Below are 26,488 nucleotides of genomic sequence, written 5' to 3'. Positions count from 1 at the left end.
TGCTTCCGACCACTGTGCTTGTCGTTTAAGATATTTTAAGAAAATTTGCGATTTTGGCACACGTTTTTATTAGAACAATTTATTCAAAACGTATTATTATCATTTTCACATAACATTAGAGTTTAACAGACCGAGAGTTGGAAAGTTAGGTCGCTGATGCGTACCTATATCCGGTAGCTTTGAACGCATCTTATGCATTCGCTGCAGCAGTATTTGTTGTTGAGTAGACAAAGTGACAGCAAGGATTTATTTTGATTTGACCAATATATAATATAATATATATTCATCTATAATTAGTGTGTTATAGTGCCTATAATAAATAAAGCAAATGTAATTTTATTGAATTCATCCATGCTATATTATAAATAGATCAGTAATCAGATGACTATATACTTTGGTGGTGTTTGGATGCAGTAACAGGCAGAAAGGTGATCACCCTTGTCCTTTTTTGTTTTACGACAAAACTGGCCTTTTTAAATTGTATCGTCTTTCTCCTCGCAGACAGCTGCCCTACATAAATCCTGCCAAAAAGACACATCAGAAGCCTGCTCATGCTCTCCGCTTCAGGCCGCCTCCCTGATTGTCCGCAGCAGAGAGAAGACAAATAATACTAATGATGTGATTTTGATCCCCGGCACCTCCTGTCCTTGGACAAGACACTGACCCCCAAATTCACCCGATGCCATTTACCATTTATGTCAGATGACCCTTTCCCTGTGACACACAGTACTTCATGTCCCACAGAGCCTCACACCCAGCCTCCACCTCTAAAGCCCTCAGTGTAGCGTGTTACACATCAATCATAATGTAAATCTATGAGGGAGGCTGGTGGAGAGAGATGTTTCCAGGTTAGTGCCTGTTGATTTCTGTACAGACGCTTTGCCTTGAACACACAAACACACGCAGCCTGACTGCAGCCGCGCATGCGCACAGCTACAGCCAAGCAGCTGAACCTTGTGTCAAAACACACAGCGGCAGCAGGCAGGCAGCAGCTACCAGATCTCAGCCCGAGTTCAGCTTCAGCTCTTTTATTTTCGGAAACAATTTGTCGACACAGAGTGTTTTTACAATCACGTGCGCGTACCATGACCGAACAATCAGCACTACTGCTCCGAAAACAACTGGCAGGTAATATGAATACAAGAAATGTGAGAAAATACAGCCGATATAAAGGCTAGCCACCTAGCGGCTAACGTTAGCTTTTTTTTTTTTTTGTAGCTACGCAAAGCTATGTTTACGCCATAGGAGTAAGCTGTGAAAGGGTTCCTTTATCACTGCAGCCCAGTGTGTGGCCAAGCTGCTTTGTTTGCGTGCTCTCTGGTGGAAATAAATATATATATTTTGAAGTATTACGTGGCTCAAATAAACATTAAAGTGTATCGGAACCGACGCTGAATCCCGTCGCCAACCTCGCTAGCGGGTTAGCAAGTTCGACATTAGTTAGCTGGCGGAACAAAGGAATAATCGATCCGGGCTCTGAGGACCACAGCTCTGCTCACGATAGCTGTATGAATCCGAAACATTTCACACGCTAATGTGTTCCCATGCGTGATAACTTGACTAAAAATAACACACTCAGCACCTCGCTGTAAAAGATAAAATCCAGCGTAACGTTTGCGATGTCAAATCTGGCTCCGCCGCTTATTTTAGTGAGGGTACGCACCTCCGTGTTCAAGCCCTCCACATGATACGATACAACTCTTATTGTTCTTATGTTGGCTCATTATGAGAATATCATCAGTATTATTATTGTCAGCGGCAGTGGCGTGTCTTTTGTTACGCATGTCAAACACACTGACGTACAGTTTGGTCTCCAGCTGACAGTTCAGTAAACAGTCAGCTAGATGGATGAATGGGCCGGTTTTTAAAATCTCATGTATGTTTATTAATATCATATCATTATTTCCGACACGCCTGGTGACCATGTTTGTTGATAACAGCATTTATAGCAGATGTGTTAAAGTTTTTATTATTGAAAATCTGTACTCAAGTTAGTAACCTAACCCTGACTGTTAGATTGCTGATATACTGTACTTGTAGTTTTATTTCAAACTACTCAGAGTATTAGTTACTTTTGAACTGTTAATGTCTGTGAAAAGCATACGAAACATGTTACAGCCAGACCGGGATCTCTTCTGTCTCCGTCTGCTTTGTGTCTTCAGTTCCTAAAGTTCTGTCGACCTCTGGGCTGTTCTGCTCAGTGTGGTCACCATCCAAACCTGTGCCTGCACTGCAAACCATCTCGTTCACGGGTTTTCATTGGCCTGTAGCGTGTTGGCTCGCTAGTTTCGCTTGTGGTGCGTGGAAGGAAATAAAAAAACAGAAAAAAAAAAAAAAACAGATTCTGAAAAGATTTCTACACATTGTGACAGAGCTCATGACACCACAGCACGGTACTGCCATCTACTCATCGAGTGATGCAGCGCTATGGAGTTCATGGTACACACAAACGCTCACAGCACATCAGAAGCATCTTGGCTCAGACGTTGGAGTCAGGAATTGAACAAGCGACCCTTCAGTTACTAGCCAACCCGCCCTTCCTCGATCTGTACAGCTCGGCTCCATTTGCCTACCCATGGTCTTTAGAAGGATTCAAACTCACAACCTTTGGCTTTAGCAGAAATATGTTTAACCACAATTCAGTGATGACAAAATACCGCTCCACAACACGTTCTTGAAGTAATCCTATCAGCTTTATTGACACAAAATGCCACTAATGCACCGATAGAGGGATGGGGTTGATGACCACAAATGGCTGGCTCTCCACTGAGGGTTGGTACTGAAAACTGAGCTGCAATATCAGCCACTCTGTGTCGTATGTTAGCGTGGACACGAACCATCTGCCCAGACTTTTAATGAAAGTGCGTCACATTCAGGCGGACAAGCACACAGTTTACAGTGACAGTGTTGTGATCTCTCTCTTTGCCTCACTCACCTCGGGGATGTTATGGATGCTCGCAGCCCAGAGCCCTCACACGAGTGACTATCATTGGGTACCTCTGTACCTTCACACGGCGATCGTTTGAGTCAGACAGTATTAATGTTACTCAACCGCAAAAGTCAGAAAACATTAACCTTCAAGATTAGGGAACGATATCAGAGCTGTAATATTGTAATATTGTGAGTGTCAACATCCCAGACAGTGTATATAGTCTTATCACAACTCTCATATCAGTTTACTGTTTTATATCAAAGTGACCTACATTGATAGACCTACTGGGAAAATGTATTGTATTTGATATGAGCACCGACTGTGGTCAGGATTCAGGTTTTTCCCATAGTGCTGAAATCACAGCAACATCCACCACTCCATCCACTGATTAAAAAAATTAGACACACCGTCATCCTGTTCCATGACTGATATAACATTTTGTCCTGATTGTGCAATATGCAAATTTTGGTTGTGTGTGTGGGGATGTGAATCACCGCGTTCACTGTGGTCGATTCAATTCACTTCTTCAAGTTGGTGATTCAGTTCCACAGAGATTATTTCTGGAAACCACGATTTGATTCTTTGAACTTTAGCCAAAACTGTATAGTTATTGGATGAGGCTGCAATAATGTGAGACGACGACTCCTACAAAGTGCTAAATATACAGAATTACCTCAGGAGGTGGTATACAGCACCTGAAAGCTGGAAACCTGAAGATTAATTTGAGATGCAGCTCAGCATCGTGTTTCAAGTCTAGTCTTCAGTTAGTGAGTTTCATTTGGCCTAACTTTGACCGAGGATGTTGACGTCCCTGTGGAGTGGAAAAGTTCAAACATTTTACATACCTTGCTCTAGCCAGAATTCCATATCTGGGTCCATAAAATTAAAAACAAGAGTTTAGGAGATCAAATCAGCACAATCCATGCTTTGCTTTTTGCTTTTTTTCCAAGAGTAATGGTGTTAATTACTACATATTCATTGTGGTCAGCAGCTGTTAACCTGCATTGTATCATTAATTAGATGTAAATGCAAGCTCAACATTTCCTGCAGCTGCTTCACAGTAGAGTCTGTATCACGCGGCTCACCTGAGGTTTACCTATAGCTTCCATCACACTTCATCACTTTGGCTGCAGCGTGTTTTCATCATCCTGTCAGTGTTTACTGTGGACCACTTCTTCCAGCAGCTATGTGTTTTCCTGGTGAGCTGCTGAGAGCCATTTTTAAAATCAAGTGAAATCTGTGTTAACGTTTTGTGTATGCCTTTATGTTGGGAATGTTCTTTGCCATATGAAAACACATTTGTCATGTTTTGGTTCCAAATCATTGTTCTGCTTGTTATAGTTTAATTTCCAGTTCATTGCATTAAAACACTTTACACCTCTCTTTTTCCAGAGCTCAACAAGAACCCCGTTGAGGGCTTTTCAGCTGGTCTGATAGACGATGATGACATATATAAATGGGAAGTTGTGATCATTGGCCCACAAGACACCCTTTTGTAAGTAAGAAAATATTTGGATCAGACGTCTTTGGTTGAGAAATTCGTTTCTAATGTCTCATTGGTCCTTGTTATGTTCTTTATGTTGCAGTGAAGGAGGGTTTTTCAAGGCATACCTAACCTTTCCTTATGATTATCCACTACGGCCTCCAAAGATGAAGTTCATCACTGAAATCTGGCACCCAAATGGTAAACAGGCTTCAAATCTTTGTTTCCAGCACAAATAAATGCATTTTCTGTATTTCATTGGATTACTGTAACTGTTGAGTTTAGTAGTAATGTCATCAGATTAAGTGGCTGTAGTTAACTTCCTGTTCCCTTTCTCTGCAGTTGCAAAGAATGGGGATGTTTGCATTTCAATTCTGCACGAGCCAGGAGAAGATAAGTTTGGTTATGAAAAGCCCGAGGAGCGCTGGCTTCCTATCCACACGGTAGAGACAATCATGATTAGTGTTATCTCCATGCTGGCAGATCCCAACAGCGACTCACCAGCTAATGTGGACGCTGCGGTGAGTTTCCGCTCTTTATCCCGCTCCCCCTCCTCACTGACTCTGGAATTCCCTTTTCGTTCCTGTTACCTGTGCAGTTAGAGTAAACTGAGGATGTGTCATTAAAAAGAATCTGATGCTGCTCCCACAGAAAGAGTGGAGGGAGGACCCCAACGGTGAATTCAAGAGAAAGGTGGCTCGCTGTGTAAGAAAAAGTCAAGAGATGGCGTTTGATTAGGAGTCAATTGTAAATTCCAGGGTAAGTAAATTTATTAGTTTCAGCCACATAATAGTCATGTGAAACCTTGATGTCTGACGTGTTTATGATGTTTGTTTTTTTGCTTCGTTTCCAGTTAAAGGAAATGCCTTCAGAGGGAAAATTTCAGCAAAAGGCTTTTGCACCCCTTGTTTTGCCAGTCAAAGGAATTGGTTGGCTTCAACCACGTTTCTGTGAACGGTTGTCATTTTCCGCAAGATGAGCCAATTTGAGAACCCTACCAGCGAAATTTACTTGTTTCCTACCTGGAATTGTATATTTAATGTTATTTATTTTGAAAAATTAATGATGTAAGATATGTCACTACTGTAAATTAACTTGCTTTTTTATCTGCTGCTGAACAGTTTCTACTTTATACCAGGTTTCTTATGCAATTTAGTGGTCAAGATTGTGTAAAACAAAAACCCGTTACATTAGGTCATCATTTGTCCTCCCTACTGAATACTTACCACCAGATTAATGTCGGCCCAACAAATCTCTGTCAACAGTGATTATTTTCAACACTGTCACTGAATCACCGTTGCCTTTTGTTGGCTTTACCTCCTCACAGTGTGCTTGTTGTTTATAGGGTCAGGTTGAGAACTTAAAGAGGGACTTATAAAGAGTTTCATACTGTCTATTTTTCTGAGAAACGGCCTCCTGTTAGCATTTTGTCCTCATGCTAGTGTAAGTCTAAGAAGTATGAAACCATGACTCTCAAACCTGCATGATCCCCTCAAACAGCTCTGTTATGTATCGTCGTTAGCTGTAGATGTAAATGGAATGGCTTACTCAGTGATTTGAGAGTCACTGTTTTGTAACACGTTGACTCACACAAGCAGAGCTGATGGTGAAAGGAGGTTTGTGCAAACTTCTCAGGATCAAACTTCATCTTGATTAGAAGATAAACCTCTAATAGAATATCCCACGTGGCCCTCTCGTCACTGAAGATTAATTATCACTTAGTCTAGCGTCTTTTCACATCGTTGTTATAAATCATGGACAACCAAAATACAGTCTGTGAAAATAGTCTAAGCTGTGATTATTCTGCGTGCGTACTGGTTAACTGGCATCTGAGCTTACCTCAATTTGAAAAGATAACACATTTGACGAGGATTATGGTTGTTTGAGTTCTTAATCTATTAACATGAGTAATCCTAGAGGCTCCATAGTAGAATTAGGCTAGTCGTTCTTACTTTGTTGTGGCACATTTGGCTTTGGATCAACGGAGTAATGCTCTTTTAATTCTATCAACATCTTGAGTTGTGATTAGTGCATACTTAGATAATATTTATCACCTTTTAATTGATCACTGAATTTTGGTTGTGAATCTTGATAGAGACTTGAAGTTAACTCACCACTTAGTAAAGTATAAATAAGTGTTCTGATAGGAAATGAACCATGGCAGGCCCCGTTAACTTTGAACCAGCAGCAGCAGCAGCAATTGTAGATATCAATAACTAGCTAAGCCAGAAATCTGAGCCAACAAATCCATCATGTAATTCTGACTAGTAGTTATTTGAATTAAACATATCTACAATTCATTTCTTACTAGTGGAAATGTTCATTGTAGATATCTGTTAATTGATTACCACTCCTTAACTTGACCTTTATCCAAACTTGCCTACAGATATATATAATTTAGGTCATAATTTGACTAATTGCAATTCTAATTAATTTTAATTCATTTTCAGTTATTACAGTTGCATATCACATATCTGAAATAGAATTTGTTTGGTACTAGTACCAGTGATGTTTGAGATATACTAAATTATAGATATCAACAAAGGAATTTTCACTAGTCAAAACATCATTGTAGATATCATCAATGAGGTTTCCAAAAAGAAATATGCTAATCAGCTGACATATCTGAAATCAATTAGCTAATTAGGGCAACATGTCCAGAATTGTTTAACATGTTGGACAGATCGGAAATTATTATAGATATCTTCAGTGACGTGCATGTCCAAAAATAATCAGCTGCTTAGGTGACATCCAAATGTATTTTTTGATTTGTCAGGTATGTATGAAATGTAATTGTAGATTTTGTAAGTGGCGTAAATAATCTGAGATTGAGATGCTAATTAGGGCTACATATCTGAAATGATTTGCTGACATGAGACGTATCAGAAATGCGATTATATCTGCACAATGTACATATTAAAAAAAGAATATACTAATTTGGTGACGTCCAAAATTATTTGTTGATATATGATGACGTATTGGAAATGCAGTTGCTGAAAATATGTATTGTTACATGTCAAAATAGTTGTACAGATATCTTAAATTTTGACATGTCAACAGTGAAATGGCTTCTTGTCTGCCGTATTGATTAAATGTTAAAATTACATTATGGATATGTTTGCTTGGTATTCAAACTAGTCAAAAAGCAATTATTGATATCTACAATTACCACTACTGTTTAAATTTTAAAAGGGCCTGCAGTATTTGTTGATATGTCGCACATATTGGAAATTTAAGTGTAGATATCTTAAATGAGGTACATAATGATCCAAAATGAATATGCTGTCACTAAAATTTATCTGAAAAGATTGCACTAATTCGGCAACATATCCAAAAAGAATATGCAAATTAGGTGACATATCCAGAACGATTTTGGTATGTTGTGACTGTTGGTATGTCAGACATATTGGACAATTGTTGATATTAAACGAGAAAATTACCTCATTTCTACATGTGAAAATATATATTGTAACATATACATTTTTTTTTTTTAACAGATATCTTAAATTAACATTTCGACATGTCAAAATGACATTTTCACTAAACTGCTACTAGTCAGCCCTTCTGGATCAATGTTAACAGGGCTTGCCATAAATGAACACAATCCTGCATCGAGGTTTTCTTTTGAAAGAGTCTACACCGTCGTGTTTGGGTGGAGTCTGGAAACCATTGGCTTTTGCTCACTTTCATTGATGGTGTTGCTGACGATTAAGCCATGATGACATCTATTTTGAATTATGTTATACATGAATGATCTGTGACTGACTTTGAAAAAAATAGCTAACCATCTTTTGGCGCATGCAATCAGGTTTGAAGGAGCTGGGTATGTTTAAATATGATACCATTGTTAGTACATTCTGGTTGAATGTGATGTGTACAGTTAGTAGACTTCTCTAGACTTGATGATCACATAACTGCTGTTGACATTACCTTTTTAAGTCAGAATTTTCTAACCTACCATGACCTCCTCTGACCGGTGTTCACTGTATTTGCACAGATTTGGTGCGTTTGAAATGTCATTAAGCAATATGCCCAGAAAATGGTGTGTCCAGGTAATCCACCCTAACGCCATTATTTGTTTGTTTTTTTCCATTTTGTGTCAATGCAATGTATATTGGACATGATGCTCAATAAAGTGTGTAAACAGAGATGTGTGTAGCTTTGTTTGTGTTTTACATTTTAGATGAGAACACGCTCTGGGTTAAAGCACATTAGACCTCTGCTCTGTAATTGGAACCCTGGGAATAGTGTCAGATTTCAGGACTGGCTTCATTTCACACTAATAGCCTCTGCTGACTGCAACACATACTGAGCTGATTGGGATTATAAGTAACGATGAAAAAACGGGATATGTTCGTTGAACGGCAAAAGCTGCTAAAAAATGGAAATGGTCACATCTTAATGAGGTAAGATCACAGAGTGTTGACACCTCAGATGGATAAGTGAAGATGGATGATGATTTACTTCTTTTCAAACCGAGCTTCTTGATCTTTAGGTCTGCAGAGTCTGACAAGAAATGCACAGATGGTGAGTCATTTAAATGCAAGAATGAAAATGTTTTAATATGTATTATTTGAATGCAAAGAGTAAAACATAATTGTAGATGTATGATTGTATCTATTGCTCTCACGCTCAGAGCAACGTCAAGTGATGGAAGAAGCATTCCAGTACAATAAGCAAATTATAAGCAGTAAAAGTAATCAGATATTCATGGATTTTATTATTACAGACATAACATGAGCAGCTTCACTGTTGTGGCTGGTAAATGTGGAGATAACTACTTAATAGAGTGTTAGGACTCGTGAGAATGAGCTCAATAATGTGTGCAATGGGTGTTATGCTTAAAATGTGCTGCTTCAGTAACACCACAGATGTGTTAGTTGTCAGGAATAAGGCTTGTTACATTTTGCGTTTGGCAGGTTTTGAATGTCTCCCAAGTCAGCAGAAAGTGAGGGAGGCATACAGAGGAACACACATAAACGTGCCTGCAGGCAGCCAGCACATGAAGACGATTCCCATTCCTAAATCTATGATGTCTGCACCCTTCTTACAGGTAAGCACATACGTTGGAACACACACTCAAGTCTTTGTGGTATTTTTGCTGTAAAGGGCTTTGACATGGTTTTATTGAGATAATAATAATATTCCTCGTGTATATATGTGTATAACCACATCATTTCTTGTTTCTGTCTCAGCATCCAGCCCTTACAGCTGGACAGAGATGCTACCTTTGCAGTATAGCAAATGTTTACAGTACAGAGCACATGAGGCAGCAGATGAAGCAGCATTATCTCAAAGTGCTGCGCACTTGTGTTCAGTCAGGTGTGTATTTAAAACTCTCAGTTATGAATTTGGACCACTACCATCCATCTCATGCTGTGCTCTATCTCCTATAGGTGAGAATCCAACCTGCAGAAGGAGGTACTGGGATCATCGGCACAGAGGAAATGGTCCTTTTCTGAAGGATGCAGAGAAGGATGTGACGAAGGGAAAGCCGCAAAGGCAGAGTAAACGCAACAGCAGCAGCAGTACAGCTAATTCTAACGTCATACTTCCAAAAATAGTCAACAGATGACAAATCAAATGCCAAATGGTTTCACTGTTTTCAAGGCTTTATGGACCGTATAGTAAGTTACTATTGCATAAAATTTCAAGATGACTTTGAATGTCCAAAGACTTGTGTACAGTCACTTTTACACAGACGTGCACACATTACAAGCACTAGTGGGTTTAGAGCAGGGGTCTTCAACTGGCTGTCCGTGATCCCTACGGGGTCCGCAGAGGTACTCCAGAGGGTCTGCCAATTTTCACTAAAATAATTTGTGAGAATATATAACAAAAATGATATATGATACTAACATAACATGAACAGCAACTATGGGAAAAGAAAAAAAAGGCGAGGAAAGGTGTTGGATGAACATAAATCAATAACTTATAGGTTGATGAATTGAAGCAGAATGGATAAATTTGTCACGGTTAGTAAGGTAAAATAAAAGGTGAATAAAGTAAATATAAAAGTTTTTATAGGCTAGGCTTAAAATGTGACACATAAAAAAAATTAAAAAGATTACATATGGGGGTCCTTCGACTAAAAAAGGTTGAAGACCTCTGATCTAGTGAGGTGGAAACAAAGTTAAAGAACCCTGGTTTAGAGGTCCTAGTTACAACATCATATTTACATCTACTCACTACACCTCTTCGCCGTTGGAATATATATGTGCATATATATAATATAATCTTTTCCTTAATAGTTTATCTTTTGTGGGCTATACACTTATTTGGGCTTTAGCAAATATATTTTTAAAAATGGTTTGATGGTTTTGAGATTTATGTACATTTCATTATTCCATGATTTAGTGCAGTTATTTGGAAGTTATAAAAGATATGATCATTTGTTTTAATTTGTACCTATGTTAGACTATTATTATTACTATTATCTTGAATTATACTTTCTCTTATTGCTCTGCACACTCATTAACATTTTAAATAACTATTATTAATCTTAATCATTATTTTTATGTGATTATGTAACATCTGTGTGGAAACTGCAGATGAGAAATAACCTTTGGTGGATTAACTGCAATATTCATTCATGTACAATAATTCCTGTTCAATAAACTAATAAATAAAGATCTTATGGTAACCTTTAAGTATCTCGGGGTTATTTTCTTGGAGTGTCTCACAGTCTATGACGTAACTGAGCCCTGCTGTGACGTCACTGCGTTCATGTAGCAGGCTGGAGAACACGTCACGTGACAGTGATCGGCTTCGCGCGCTTTCTGCTCTCTGTCATTAGCAAATATGAACTGTCTACTTGAAGGAAACGGTGTGAAAGGTAATAATAAGCAAGAGAAGGAGTGAAATATGGAGTTAAATTGATGTAAAGAAAATATTAACTGTGTGTAGGACGACATAAAACACTCATTTATTATAAAGGAGATTAACTGTTTAATGCTATCTTAACTTAGCCTCCAACTAGCTAGTTAAGTTAGCCGCTATTTTAGTGACTTGATATTGTTGAGGTAAACCCAGCTAGCATTCAGCCCGTACATACAGACAGGAAGAAATACTAACTATGAGCACAAGTATAGTATGTTGCTGACGTTGAACTGTCTCTCTGCGTGTTGTGTTTCAGTGTTTGGAAAGGCTCTTCATGCCCTGTCACGGATTGGAGATGCGCTGTGGTTGGATCCCACAGTTAAAGGGGTGAGGGGCACCAACCAGGACTCTTCCACTGATAGTGTTACTGCTTGCACCCTTTGACACGAGGTCCTCTACAGGCACTGGGGTCCTGTCAGGAGCAGCATCTTGACTGAATCTCTCTCTCTGCCTCTTGTCTTAAGCTGGCCCTGAGAGCAGTGAACTCTGCTCACTCTGCATACGCCTGCTTCCTCTTCTCGCCGCTGTTCTTCCAGCACTACAGCCTGGGATCAGGATCGGAGCAGGGCAGTGGATCAGTCAACTGCAAACTTCTCATGAAGGTGTATCAGTCACTCAAAGTGTTTTTTCAGGACATAGGAGGAACATGTGATAATGTTCTCGCCTGTCTGAAACGTGTCTGTTTGTTTTGAAGTCTATTTTACCTCTTTTCCGGTGTTTGACTTCCATCGAGCGCAATGTGGAGCGATGTCAGATATCAGTCAGCACACCCAGTGACAGAGTGGTGGTCCAGTTTTTTTGCAGGCACGGTAGGAAGCATTTTGTGTTATAAGCCAGTCGCAGGTAAAGAAAAGATTCAAACCATTCCTGATTGATTTGAAATAAATTTCCACTCATTTGAATGCACTTCTCTTTTATTCTTTTTATGTTTGTTTTTATGTTCAAAATGACCTCTCTCAACACCATCCTGCAGACACTGCATTGCATATTATCAACACTTGGTGGCAGTGTGCTCCAAATATCCTGTCTGCTTTTGTGCTAGGCATAACTAAAACACACAACCTACGCTTCCAGGAAAGTGAGGCTCTGCAGGCAGTGTTTGCCTCACACCTCTGCCCCAATGTGCTGAAGGCTCCTGCCAGGTTAGCAGCTCATTATAAACTCGACTTTCTACAGGTGCACATTTCTATGATTCAGCAGGACCAGTTTTCATGAAAACACAATTTGAGTTCTGTTTGAAAAGTCTCTATAATTCATCTTTAACTTATTTTCTTGACAAGCAGATTTATTGTTAAATTAAGAAGGCACGTGGCTGTGGATTCAGCAGTCTAGTCTGTTTAATGGAGGGAGAGTAGATCTTTACAATATTTTGTTCTCTTGGCTGACACTGGGCAGCACACACACACACACACACACAGCTTCAGCTCAGTTTAATCATCAGATTTGACAATGACATAAATACTCAAAGTATATAAACTTCAAAAAAGCACCATCCATCAGTGGCATAACACTGACGTGAGGTTAATTCTGTGTGGGTTTGCGTTTGTTTTTGCTCTGTGTCTGCAGGCTTCTCTGTGATATGGTGATGCATTTCCCATCATCCCAAGAGGAAATCACTCTGTCTGTGACTCCTCTGAGAGTCAGTCTGACAAACTACTGTGAGGAGGGAAAGGGTGAGCTAACGTTACACTGTGATGTGGCCCGGGCCCAGGACAATGCTGCGAGTGACAGATATCAGAATCACTGCTGCAGCAGCTTTGAGAGTTTGACCTTTGACAGCCTGATAATGTTTTTTTATCATTATTATTTGTTAAACATTTGCATCTAGATAACCTTACATATAACAATGTATGTAAGGATATGATAACAGGTTGTGTGTGTAACGTCTAGAGGTTGGGGTGTTGGGTGAAGAGCACCGCTTGTGTGGTGGAGAGAAAGAAAATATAGTGTTGAAGTTGTAGTCATGCTATGTGATGTGTTTTTGTTACAATAATATAGTAATGAAATAATATGAATATACTACAGTAATAATTACAATACAGTATAAGATATTAGTAACTTTTATAATAATCCAAATGACATAATAAAGCAGTGAGGAGTGAGGCCACAGGGGAGGTGACCACGAAGGTCCCTCCCTCCAGCCTGCTCTGAGCTGCATTCAGGCCCGGAATGTGCAAACGTTCACAGTAAAATGCAAAATGTTCAAAAAGATATTTATCAGAGGGCAGTCATCTTTAAAAAAGTGTGTTAGTTTAATAATGCAAATACTGCATATTTAATCCTTCAGCTCCATTAAAACAACCATTCAAAATGTTGTGCAGGTGTTATTTGACTCGGCCGTGCCTCTGTCATAGATCCCATGAGGACGATGTACACTGAGATGTCCTTACACCCAGACGAGTTTGACTTCTTTCAGGTCGGGGTGGACTTGGACCTAACCTTCTGCCTGAAGGAGCTGAGGGTAACGGTTATTTTTGGAGGCTCCCGTCATTTCAATATCATGTGTGTATATCTTTGTGTGTGTGTGCGTGTGTGTAGAGGGTATGTGTGTGACTGGCTCACACAGGGGAGTATTTCATGTCTAAGAGGTCATATTTCTGGTCCTGTAACCTGGATACTCGAGTGTCCTAAAGCCTGTGTGCTCGGCTCTCTGTATAGTTTCCGTGTGAACTTTCCCCTCGGTGCTGACACCCGTCTTTGTAGCCAAGGTAGTATTACCTAAATGACGTATATCATGCCATTACACAGTAAAAGTAATTAAGTTATAAATGGCAGAAATCAAAGGATGCACATGTGATGCCTTATCAGAGTCCATTTTAAACACTGGACCTGAGAGAGCTCTAACAGTCTGCACAGTGATACAGTGCTTTATGACAGCGTCTAACTCAAAAGGACTTGATTGGCCATTTGGAAATTTGGACAAACAGTCCTTGTATTAGTGAAATTGCGAGACTTGTTCTGCATTAGCAGCAGTAACTCTTGTCCCTAATGTCTTGGAATGTTTCTTGGACGCCCCGCTGTGAGGCTCCTCATTAGCTGGCCTTTTGGAAAATCGGGTTTGGATGGATTAAAATCCAGTTTCAGTTGGCCTCATTGTGCTCGTGCGTTGATATCTTTCACTGTAAACATGCCGTGACACTGCATATCAAAAAAAATGTCACAGTCACAACTCATGACACAAAAGCAAACCTCATAGTTTTTCTGTCGTGTTTGTGCAGGGTTTGCTGTCCTTTGCAGAGTCACATTCCCTTCCAGTGTCGGTCAACTTTAGCACAGCGGGAAAGTAAGTCTCTTCACCATCATGATTAACTTGAGTAGCATTTGTCTCTCAAGTTACAAGGACTAACGTCAGTCTGTGTGCTGCTGTACCACAGGCACTCTAAACATCAGTAAACTATTTTGTCTGTGGCTCACGAGTTTTGATTATATTAGCAGACTTTGAACCAAGTGACCAGTCCTGGTGACTTTCCTCATGGCTGGTCAAACAGTGAAAGGCATTGTTGCATTCAAAAAGGAGGCATAGTGTAATTATATGTCTCTGTCTGATATTTAGCAGTGTGTCTGATGCTGTTTACAGGCCGGTGTGCTTCTCTGTGGAGGATGTGGTCCTGGAGGCCAGCGTGGTATTGGCTACCCTGATGGACTCTGAAAGCAGGGGCCCCTCTCAGCCTGCAGAGACCCTGGCCCCTGTTACATCGAGGTAACAAACACTGTGTTGCCTTCCAGACACACTGCTTTTAATCCTGTGCGCAATAATTGCAGCCTGTTGCACTAGATCCTGTCAGTTGCACAGATAAAGGCTAAGATTTATTTTCCTGTTATTGTGACCCGGTGGCGCCCTTGTCACAGCTGAAGCCTTTGTAGGCCCGGTTACTCAGATCTACTTTGACGGCGTATTCGAGAGTATAATTGAATCTTCCCACAGGGTTTCTACCTGAGCTTCTCTCCTGGCACTCAGTCAATGCAGTTTGCCCTCATTGGCTGTTTTTAGCCTCCTAAGAGGGCGTAGTGTTACAGCAGCCAGCCGTGTGTCTGTGACAGAGATAAATAGGGCAAGTCCAGGACATTTGGGGTTAGAGGCCTGTCAGTGTGACAGTGTGTAATCCTCTCATCCCAGCTATGCTAGCCTGCTTGGCTCTTCTGCTCATGTCCCCGTCCTGTCCTGCTAACTTGCTAACTCTCCCTCTCTCTCTCTCTCTTATACTGTGCTTTGGGCTCTGGGTGGATCTTGTCGCAACCGGTCCCAGCTGTACCATTGAACATCTGGTTCATTTGTAGCTTAGTTTGCTTGTTTGCACTGCCGGGAGTCTGCAGAGACACAGCTGAGCTGATGAGCAGGCACTTCTTCAGTGCTCCTGAACTACAACCTGCACTCCTTAACCTGTGTCCTCTGCTTTCACATCAATCATTAAAGCAACACACGAGGGTCATACCAATACAGTGTAACTATGGACAGCTGCACACTGTATTTGTTAGGATTATATCACGTTATTATAAACTAGCTACATAGACATATGAATGACAGACACACTGTTGATACAATTACAAGTCAGTGTAGCATCAAAATGATTTCAAATCTGTTAAATCTGTTTCTGTTAAAAAGTTGCATATTGTAGCTTTTTCTGGACATTTGCAGAACATGTTTTATCTTTGTGGCGTGTTGCCTCAGGGGCCCTTTGAAATGGAACTAAAGAGTCTGAGGTTGTGTGGAGACTTTTGAAGCTTTCAGCTCGCTCTCTTTCCTTCTTGCAGGCTTCTTTTGTTGTCTCCTCATATCGTGCCTAAGGCCGCTTTCAGTATCAGCTGATACAAGGCCTGTCTATGAATAAACACAATGTTCTTAATATTTTGCTGCAATCTGAACGTATTACACAACACTCTTTCTGTAGTTGATAATAATGATTCTATTTGACAGATTGTTCAAATATAACATCACATCTTGGCTATGGAATATGACACTTAGACACCACTGCATGCACAAATTACAGTACTATTTTAAGATGAATATCATTGTAAACGCATGTTTTTATGTGAGGTGCTATTATATAGACACATGCTGAATATATATTGCCTCCAGAAACATATTTCCTATCAGAGTTGTCCTGTTTTTCAGCCTAATGTTATGTCAAATGTAGTTTGTGTGACACCATCTCCATCACCTCTGTCAGACTTGGCAGTATAACCAACACCTTTCCTCAGCAGGAGTCACATTTCACCGAGACACACTGTGACCTCACTGTGTTGTCTGCTCAGAGACAGGATTGTTCATTTGCAGCGATGGAACTGTACACCACAGTCACACACTGCACACAGTGTCATGACTCAGGAACAGATTATCTCTGCATGAAGAAAAAATCTCACCAACAGCTCTGCTGCAGAGACCAGTGTGTTGTGTATGTTCCCAGGTGTGCGGATGCTGCTGTTCTGCTCGTGGGATCATGTGAGGCAGACAGCGGGGAGCCTCGCTGCACCCCTGCTGTGATGGATCTGGTAGCATCCAGCCAAGGCAGCCCTATAATCAGCCCGCCCCCTCTCATGCTGCCTCTGCTTCAGATTGACGAGCCCAACGGACTCGGTGAACTTGGTGAGGCCTGTGCCAGTTTAACCACGACTCCTGCTTCCTCCACGGTAACAAGAGCTTCCTGTTGTTTTTTTAATCTGTACTGGGAACTGTCTGTGGCCTTTGCCTGTTTCCTGAGGCCTGCAGACTCACAGGCTTGACGGTGTTGACAGGTTGGGTGGCATTGTGAAGTGCCAAAATGTTTCAGATGTTTTACTTTGACTTCTACTGGGAGTATCCCCAGAGTTCTGTAAGAGGTGTGACTGAACACTGAATGTGAGAGATAAAAAGACTGTATTAAATGTCAGTATGATGACTATTTTATTAAAATCACAGTAAGATGGGACTTGTTTTCTGGGCGGCACCTGGTATACTCCATGTTTAATGTTTTGGTCTGGAAATCTTTTTCGCGGCGCACACTAACGCATGTTGTCTCTTTTTCCTTGCAGATCTGCTCTCTGCTTTTCAATGCCTTGTCATCAGAGCAGGACAGTGATGGTTATGATTCCAGACTGCCTGTTCTGGCATGTTACAGTGACGGAGAGGAGAGCATGGAGGAAGACCATACAGGAAGCCCCTCACTCTGACAACAGAGCTGTCTCACACGCCTTGTTTTCATCTTGACAAGAAGAACTGCTGCTTACAGCAGGGCACAACTCTATTACTAAACTGAATTTATATTTCATGGATTTGAAGTTGTTTTTAAGCATGTTGTTTGTAGCTCAAATGTTCCTTGTGTTTTTGTTTCACTACAATATTCAGTTAGAAATTCTAGAGAATGTACAGTATTTATAAGTTATTGATCAAAGAGTGTGGTTCGGCCTTGTCTGTGAAAACATCTCCTCACCCAAGATGCCACACCTGTCCTGTCTGCTCATAGTAACTCTTCACATGCCCGACATCTGAAGAACGTGGGAGTAGACAAAATTGTACAAGGTGTTCTAAACCATTACGTCTATCTGGCTTGCACAACATCCTGAGTTCAGTGAGGTGAACACTGGATGCTAAATGTAATGCCTTGATGGGAAAATACAGCAGTGGAGGCAGTGAGGCTGCAGCAGTGAAAAACGCCTCTGCAGTGTTTTTGTTCAGTGTGTCAGGTGTGCTGTGATCTAAAACCAGCCGCACAGATCAGTCATCAAACACAACGGGATAATAAATACTATAGTTTTTATTTAAATATTGTACAGCTTTAATTTTTTTTCTTTTTTGAACCACAGAGCTTAGATCTGCATTGAAATGTACACCCAGAATATATAGACAGACATGTTGTGGTTGTAACAAAGTGTTTGGAAGAGGAAGATGAGCGATGTCAGGGCAGGTATGAGTCAGTAAACAGTGGCTGTACCGTCTGACTGTCAGAATTGCTTTGTAATATCATTAAGGCTGCTTAGATTGTCCTCAGTGCTATGACACTTCAAACTCACATTTGACCATCCACTGCTCCTCCTCCATGAAACTGACACAGTCCAGTGTGAACTCAAACAGTCCGTTAAAGAGCGCAGTTTGTAAAAAGGTGGATTTTCTAAGCTTGCGATGGCTTTATCATGTTACACTCCTGTGAGTGAGAGGAGCTTTCAGGAGAATACAGGTTGAACCTACTGTAGCTGAAAAGACCTTGTGTTAAGACAGCAGGGCATGATGGGGAAGTTTTACTTTTATGGCTACTTAACAGTTTGAGGCTACGTGCACATAGCCGGAGGTTTAAGGAAAGATGGACATTTGCCAGTATCAACAACACTTGATACAAGGCACATCACAATGTGGATATGACTGTGAGCTTTGGGTAAAATGCAGAGTGCAAATCTGTAGTGAAGTGACAGAAACATACTGACCATGTTTCACATGAAACCTGCAGTGACCTGACTGAATGAATGAATGAATGAATGAGCGAGCCGGTGGAGCTCTACAGCAGGAGGGAGGGAAAGGAAACAGAAATGCTGATTGACAGGTTTCTAAAGCTAATCCCACATTTTGATCAGTCCAAAGAATTAAAGAAAATCCCACTGAACAAAAGAAGTTACAAAAATACATTTGGTCACCTGACCAACTTCCACTGTCAAGCTTTTTTTTTTCTTTTTTTTTTGATATGCTTCTTAAGCTTTGTGCGTTTAAGGCTGCCAGACTGATTTAGCCCAGTGGATACGGAGATGTCTGTAGCCTTCACATCCATTTCATAGACACTAATTACACATATCAATACACACTGACAAGCATTCATCACACACACAAGTAAATCACAATCGAGACTTCAGCAGCAGCAGCTGTGAGATTAAAGGGAGAGCATCAGTTTGACACTACACATTTATGGATAGCTAGAAAATCCTCATCCCAGCAGCCATGAAGTAACAAAATGTGTGCAAGACTTGAACTGCACTGGTACGGGAGAAGGCAGCTGCCACTCTTCTGCATTCAATCTCATTGACTCACGCTGCACAGAAACTAACAACATGTAAAAATGTCACATACACTCTTTTTTTTTTTTGTTGCAAATATTCAACAAAACATCCCACAACAGCACACTGGTCATATCCTACTATTCAAGCCTGTACTCTCAGCACGCACATACAAAGACCTTTGACGAAGGTTTTCAAACTACCACTGTTATCATTAGGAACATCCGCTTGCACAAGGCAGGCCATTTATTGAGCCCTAGTGCTGCCATTTCCTGTGCAGTTCCCTTCTTGACACTACTGATGGAGTGTATCTTTCCCTTCCAGCAGCCCAGCGTGGGGCCGCTTTAATAGTCTAACATCTACCGTCTGGCTACATCTGCCTCCGTCTCTGAATCTCAACTTCCTCCCTGCCCAAACCACACATCAGAAAAAGACGACTTATCCTCGTCAGACAGGATCCTCATCTCCAAATGACTGCTTATCCCAGCCAATGGGATTATCCAGTGAGCACTGGAACACTGCAGCCTGACCAGGAGGATGTCTCAGTCCCCAGGTCCTCTTGATTCAGCCCATCTCTGAGTGGGCATGTAGGAGTTTTTATATGGAGAGGGGGGTGTTGATGGTCAGCTGGTTGGAGGGCTGGCAGCATATGTGGGGGAAGCATCTGACATCAGTCTTTCATCCTGGCCAGCAGGAATCAAAGCAGTCCTTCACCTGCAGAGGCAGATGCCCCCTGTCACAGCTCCACATACACTCTAGTCAGTGTATTCTGCCACTATGGACAGCAGCACTGTGATGTCGTCTGGCTTTCCTCCTGGACAGAAAAGAACGAGATGGCGCTAAGTGGAAATGTAACGTTTCAACTCGACTGTGTGCTGTGAAGCTTTGAAGAGCAACAGATCAGAAGTTTCGGTGTCCATTCGGTTCAACACTTACCTCTTACATTCAGCCCGTTGTCACATGCAAACTGTGCAAAAGGTGACATGTAGTTAGGGTCATAGGCCAGTACATGTGCCTGCTTCGCGATGCTCTGGGCCGTCTGCTGGATGCTCTCATAGTTCGTGTTCTTCATAGCAAAAACAAAGATGGACGTTTGTTTATCACATACTTATTTCACTTCCACCAGCAAAGCTGTATGGCCACAGTGTCATTTACCTTGAGTTTCTTCAGCTCCTGTAGGATCATATAATCGGGCATGTTGTCGAAGAGCCCATCGGTGGCGGTGAGGATGATGTCACCCAGCTGGACGTCGAAGGAAGAGCTGTCTGCTGCATCAGGGCTGCGGGGACAGATGCAGTAATGTCAGACATGAAGTGATTGTTAGCCGGGCTACCCGGACTGTGAGCTCAGTGCTGTGTTTTTGGACCATGGGGAGGAGGCCCGGGGAGCAGGTGGAGCACATGTCCAATAAAATGGGTGCTACCATCAGAAAGATGAGTGCCACAAATACATATATCCAGGAACCAAGTTAGTCTGCCAGTGTCAAGTTCACTTCTTGGAAGATGCCCTTACCCTGCTGCACACCCCGTGGCCAGTCAGGACTGTTATTCATTACAAACTGTCTGGACTGCATCATGACACTGAGCCAAAGCTCCCAGGAACAGCCTGTCCTGTGCTGCGATTGATGCTGCTGAAGTTACAGTTCACATGAAAAGGAATAAAAAAAACGACTTCCTGGCAGCCAGGTAGAGCCAAAGAACGACACTATTGCACACACGTTGTGTGCAGCCACATTTAGATATGGAAGCATGAGAATGGTCTCCTGTTTGTGCACTGGGGGAGCAGCTGTCGCAGAAATGAGCCGGCTGCCATGTTTGAATCCATTATCCGTTATTTAACACGTCCATGAGTCAAAGCCGTTCCTCAAATGCCACCGAGGACAAAACACTTTAGATAATTACACAGCGATAGCTCTGAAACGTCTTATCTTCGATTCTAATTATGAAAATAATCCTCAGGAAAAACATGCATTGGCTTATAGCCACGAAGCCACGTTATGAGAACACAATGACTCCCTCGTGTCCGATCACCACGCAGGATGACAACCACTGAACCAAATGAAAACAAATGAAATCATTTCACATGAATTAATACAAGAGAGAATCATGTTCATTAAAATCAATATCCTCCAATATTTCAGTTTTCAGGGAACTCTTTTCCTTGTCTCCTGCAGTTAAAGGAATGTTGTTTGTGCACTTCAGTTTTGACCCTTGCACTCTTTGCTATTGGCAGCAATGTGGGTGATTAAGGATTGGAAGTTTAATCTGCTGTTGCACTCAGTAAATCTCTCAGAATGACTAATATGCATGAATTTTCTAGCACGGTATCAAATCCACAACCACTGAAAGCAATGATGGTGTGTTTGAAACTAAATTCAGGTTGTTTATAAAAAATAAATATAGTCTGTATCACTGGTAACCCTCAGTTTTTCCAACTCGCTGTTAAAGAGGCTCAAAATAATCTGCCTGGTTGAAGACAAGGCTGCTGGGGCAGGGTGGCTGTGGACTCTCTGGTTTGCCCATCAGCCCACACAGACTTTGACCCAGGGTAAGAGGAAAAGCTTGGCAAACATCCAACACTCTACTGACGTCTAGTGTGCTGCTGCTTGGCACGGTGCAGCAACGAGACACGACAGCACGTGGCCTCCTGACACACTGCAGCTCCACACAGCACAGTCACTACATTCACAGGACATGCAGTGCAGTTTGCTATGTCTGCTTGTGATCTGTATCAGTACAGAACACATGTTTGATCTCAACGGTTATGTTGGAACAATTCAGGGGTGTGTAGAGCAGCAGATGTATGACATACTTCCTGTTAGGCGTCTCACCTGTCACTAAGGACGGCCCCCTCGGCCCCTGGGGGAGCGATGGACAGCTGGAAGGGCGTGTTGAAGTAGTGCTGCTGCTCGTCCGAGCGGTGGACCACCTCTCCTCCCCGCACCACCAGAAAGCCTGAGTCTCCGAGGTTGGCCGTGTGCAGTCGGTGACTCTGCCGGTCCAAAACCACGATGCAGGCCGTGCTGCTACCTGCAGACATACACGACATACACACACACGTTTAGTTTTCCATTTCAATGCAAATGTCAAGAACAAGTTTGAATAAACCTATAAATGAAATGCAAATATGGTGTGCATCGACAGCTGGGTGGATGAACAACCACGCCAAGGATCCCATCCATGACAAAGTCAAAAAGTTTGTATTATTCTGGCAATATTCCAATGTACTCACTGCAGGCTACAAGCATGTCAGGTAGGTATAACACAGAACTGCCAATACACATTGCCATGGTGCAAATTACTAAGGCTGTCAAAGGTAGCCATACTTTAATAGCATAGTTTTAAAACTATAGAACAGAAAACAGAATCTATAATTCAGATTTTAAACTTTAGACAAATGAAACAATAAGGAAGAAAATCAGCTGCTCATCATGATGTGTTCAGGGACTTTTTCTGTGTGCAGTGTGTTGGAAAAAGATCCTATTCTTTGTTGTGGTTTTCAAAGAGGTATTGTGTATTTTCTATCAGTATTGTACTGATGTTTACATTTCTCATATTGTGGCAACATCAGTGATCACTTCCATCATTTTTTAAGTTTGTCAGTAATTGAACCATAAAAATGTGTAAAAACATTACTGTGCAGCAGACATTGTGATTGTACCTGGAAGTTCAGATGTTACTAATAACATGAACATGGCTGCGTTCTCTTCATGTGTCCCGATGAGCCATGACAGTGTGACAGAGAGCCAGCATGCACAATAGGACCAGGACCCTGAAGCTAAATGGAATTCAGCCATTATTCATTTATTTATTTTTGGCTGCATTTTTTTCCAACTGTGACATGCAGCCAGAATATGTTCTGTGAAATAAAAGTGCCTGAATGAAAACAAAAGTGCAAACAGTCTTTTCCTCAGACTTTCTGCAGGAAGAGACTGTTAACGGAAAGATTCCCATCTGAAGTATGTTTGGGAGACGGATTAATGAGGTTAGCCTGAACACACAAACTTGACGGGCCACAATCAGCGTAGCGGTTTCACAGAATTCTTCATGGATAGAGTTTCACCATCTGGGGGATGCTGGAGAGGCAACATGAGCTGGTGGAGCGGGAGAACAGCGTGCGACCACACCCTGCTGCTGATTCATCTGGCACACTCAAATATGCTCTCTGGAATCAACCTTCAAAACCCCTCACGCTCGGTGACTCACTCCTTTTCTTCTCTGTTTTCGCTCCAGCGCTACAATTACACACACACACACACACACACACACACACACACACACACACAAGAACATTCCCTCTGCCGTGAAGGAACAGCACAATACAGCGTTGTTTCCTCTGCTGCACATGTGATAAAAAGGGATGGAAAAGTACTGACACTCTCAGAGATCTGTTCCTAAGACATTTGTTTGCTGCTGTTACATGTACGTGCATGCTTTTAATGTTGGGAAACAGAGCAAACTGAGGAAATAGAGATTGGAAGTGAGCGGCACGGGGCAGGTCGGGGCTTGGGACATTCCCAGAACTTTCTTAATGGGATCTGGCTGTTCTCTGACTCACAATGCAAAAATCTCAATCCGGCCACCACTAAACTAACAGACAGAAACAAACAACCTAGCCCTAACCACATGGAAAAAGTGCTGCTTCACTGGCACAGCAGAGGTTGGACTGTAATGTCCTGCAGAGTGCATCGTATGGATCCTAACTTGATAAGTGAGCTTTAATGACGCTACAGCTGCAAGATAACATGTTTAATACAAATGGTTTGGAAAAGGAGGAGAGACTTTGGCTCTTTTTGTACTCACTGAACTAGATCGGATGATCAGATTAACTGTATAGGATTGAATGGGGGTGGTGGACGAGTGCATTCACATTCAGACAAACATTCCATCTATGATGCACTGATGGAGCACTGCTGTCTTTAGAGAAGTGGACGTGGCCATGGCTGTGTGTGTGTGTGTGTGTGTGTGTGTGTGTACAGCGGTTTTACTCACCCAGCAGTGGCACTTTGTTCTGTAGCAGCTCGTAGTAGCTGGTCGTGAGGACTCCCACAGGGTTGCTGGGGACGAAGCGTCCTTCCTTCACCAGCCTCTCGCACGTCTTCATCAGGGTGCCTGAAAACTGCGACGGGTCCACTCCATAGTCCCGCCAGCCGCCTACTCCATCTGCTACACCTGAAAACAGGCAGATGTTTGTTTAATGATTGGAATCCATCATCTTCCCTTTAATTGCAGTTCAGCAACACCTTCTTCCTTCACTGCTTAATATATTAATGTTAATTATGTTTCTGTGTCGCATAAGGCTGCTTTTTAAACTTTTGTCTAAGAGCTCAGAGAAAGGGTAATCATTTCTGACATTACTCAGACTTCCTACTGGTGACGATCTTGTGAGAAACAAGAACAATGCAGTGCAGAAAGATAACGGGCACTGTCACTGAGATGCAAAAGGGACATCCAGTCCAGAAAGAAAAGACTCTGCCTGTGAGGACCCATCTTCACCCTCCAGTTATTCCTCATAACGTTAGGCAAGTCTATCCACTCATCAAATCATTAAACATAACGAGCTGTTATTGTAGATCCACTGTAATTTCAGTGCAATTTATGCTCACTGATCAAATATTTTGGCTCTTGGCTTCAAAAACAGAAACTCTGTGATTCCTCAAATGCATGAAAAATCTCTTTCTCCAGAGACGTGCCATGATTTGCAGGTTAATGAGAGCTCTTGTTCTGCCATAGGAGCATTCAGTCAGGTCCAAGATTTTCCCAGAAAGGAAACTTTAGTCTTGTTACTCCAAGCAGTGACCATACAAGGATGTCCCTCTGCATCTCCTCAGCCTCTGCCAGAACAGAGAAACAGGCCAGCTCCAGGCACGCACACACACACACAAGTTTGCAACTAATCAAAGCTTCCCAAAATAACCTGACTTTACAGCCTGGGCTGTGTTTGTGTACTTCAGGCATGATGGTGTGTGGGAATAATTCTCCATATAACATAAAGCAATGAGATGTTCAGGTTCAAGCCTAAATATCATAAAGATGCTGCAGAACAAAAAAAAAACAACAAGGGCTAAACCCACGTGGGCACTTCCACGAGCTTTAACTGTGTAACAACGTGGTATTAATAAGGCTCCACATATTCGGGCTGACCTTTGACCTCCCATTCACGGCAGTGTTAAACACAGTGATGTCGCATAGCTCACCTAAAACATCCGCGGATCTGTGCCGGGCGATGAAGCACGCGTCGTCCCCATAGCACATCCCTTTCTTCAGGATACCTTTGCGGAAATCCTTGCCGAAGCCGCAGCTCGCTGTCACCAGGCTGTAGTCGCGGCTGTCTGTCTGAGAAAGTCCGCCGATGACAGCTCTGGCAACCAGTCTACCGTACGACAGCACGGACAACATCACCTACACACACCAGCTCCCACCAAACAAACCGGCCAAGCTAACAGCCGACCCCCCCGTTAGCTTAGCGTCGATGTTACGCACACTGTGTTGACTTGGAGATGTGCGGCTAAAGCTAGCCAGACTCTGCCGCCGACAACAACAGCCGCCACGCACGCATACACAATGCCTTCCCCCGATAGAGCACGGAGAGCCGCCGGGGAGAGCTTTTTGTTCTTCCGCCGCGAAAACTGGAATATTCTCACAGAAAACAGTAGTCTATTTCGGTCCAAGAGACCCGTGAATGCTGGTTCTCCGTGGCCATGGTGGCTCAAGTCGTGTCTTTGAGACGCTACATAACAAAATGTGGACGACTTGCCCCGTGGCCTCGCGCACTACTCTCCGCGAGCAGCAAGGTCTTGTGACTGCTCTGACGTCAGACACCGTTACGCAATCTACGTTTCCTAATAAGGAAACGTCACTCAGTCACCCCCTGTCCTGTCTACGACTAAGAAAACTATCTGCAGAGGGGCATACATGCTTTTTTTGGACAAAATGTCTACATGAAGTATTAAATATAAATATTACACATAAGAATAAACATGAAAAGTGCTGATGTGGGTGAAAATAGTCAGTGAAAACTGCCATTTTGTGAAAATTAGCAGAAAAATAATGTTCCTGCATTTCTTCTAACACCATCCAACATTTGACACCTCCATTTCAGTGGCCTCACTTTGACCAATATGCTGTCTCTCCCTTGTGGATGGTGAATGATATGACCCCCTTTGAGGTGTTCTTAAGCAACAGCAAGCATTGCGATTCATAATTTTGTATTTGTCTTTAAAAAGCTAAATGTTTCAG

General features: G+C 42.0%; 4 protein-coding genes across 5 annotated transcripts; 3 read left to right on the top strand and 1 right to left on the bottom strand.

Annotated features, from left to right (window-relative positions):
- Positions 1–909: 909 nt before the first annotated feature.
- On the top strand, positions 910–8,563 carry LOC104926370 (ubiquitin-conjugating enzyme E2 G1). Its single transcript, XM_010740212.3, has 6 exons — positions 910–1,128; positions 4,325–4,427; positions 4,519–4,616; positions 4,758–4,936; positions 5,067–5,174; positions 5,269–8,563. The coding sequence occupies exons 1-5, from the start codon at positions 924–926 to the stop codon at positions 5,151–5,153; spliced, it is 672 nt and encodes a 223-aa protein (XP_010738514.2). The 5' UTR covers positions 910–923; the 3' UTR covers positions 5,154–5,174; positions 5,269–8,563.
- Positions 8,564–8,880: 317 nt separating this feature from the next.
- LOC109139784 (protein FAM216A) lies at positions 8,881–10,457 on the top strand. Its single transcript, XM_019264422.2, has 4 exons — positions 8,881–8,942; positions 9,335–9,468; positions 9,611–9,737; positions 9,812–10,457. The coding sequence occupies exons 2-4, from the start codon at positions 9,418–9,420 to the stop codon at positions 9,988–9,990; spliced, it is 357 nt and encodes a 118-aa protein (XP_019119967.2). The 5' UTR covers positions 8,881–8,942; positions 9,335–9,417; the 3' UTR covers positions 9,991–10,457.
- A 676-nt stretch (positions 10,458–11,133) lies between these two features.
- Positions 11,134–18,563, top strand: rad9b (RAD9 checkpoint clamp component B). 2 transcript variants are annotated; one of them, XM_027275980.1, is made up of 11 exons: positions 11,134–11,250; positions 11,551–11,621; positions 11,759–11,896; positions 11,989–12,103; positions 12,337–12,436; positions 12,861–12,967; positions 13,649–13,755; positions 14,513–14,577; positions 14,872–14,994; positions 16,700–16,878; positions 17,304–18,563. In XM_027275980.1, exons 1-11 carry the CDS (start codon positions 11,217–11,219, stop codon positions 17,348–17,350), a joined length of 1,086 nt encoding a protein of 361 aa, XP_027131781.1. In that variant the 5' UTR covers positions 11,134–11,216; the 3' UTR covers positions 17,351–18,563. The 2 variants fall into 2 exon arrangements, with proteins under 2 accessions (XP_027131781.1, XP_010738511.1); XM_010740209.3 differs by having other exon boundaries at positions 16,700–16,922.
- On the bottom strand, positions 18,023–26,070 carry pptc7a (protein phosphatase targeting COQ7 a). Its single transcript, XM_010740211.3, has 6 exons — positions 25,447–26,070; positions 24,242–24,421; positions 22,081–22,279; positions 20,406–20,529; positions 20,187–20,316; positions 18,023–20,064 (listed from the first exon to the last, which is right to left on the bottom strand). The coding sequence occupies exons 1-6, from the start codon at positions 25,646–25,648 to the stop codon at positions 20,006–20,008; spliced, it is 894 nt and encodes a 297-aa protein (XP_010738513.2). The 5' UTR covers positions 25,649–26,070; the 3' UTR covers positions 18,023–20,005.
- Between the last annotated feature and the right edge of the window lie 418 nt (positions 26,071–26,488).

The sequence above is a fragment of the Larimichthys crocea genome, chromosome III (assembly GCF_000972845.2).
Source record: "Larimichthys crocea isolate SSNF chromosome III, L_crocea_2.0, whole genome shotgun sequence".
NCBI classification, from domain to species: Eukaryota; Metazoa; Chordata; class Actinopteri; family Sciaenidae; genus Larimichthys; species Larimichthys crocea.
The sequence above is the reverse complement of the archived record's forward strand: the minus strand, read 5'-3'. Positions and strand labels throughout refer to the sequence as shown.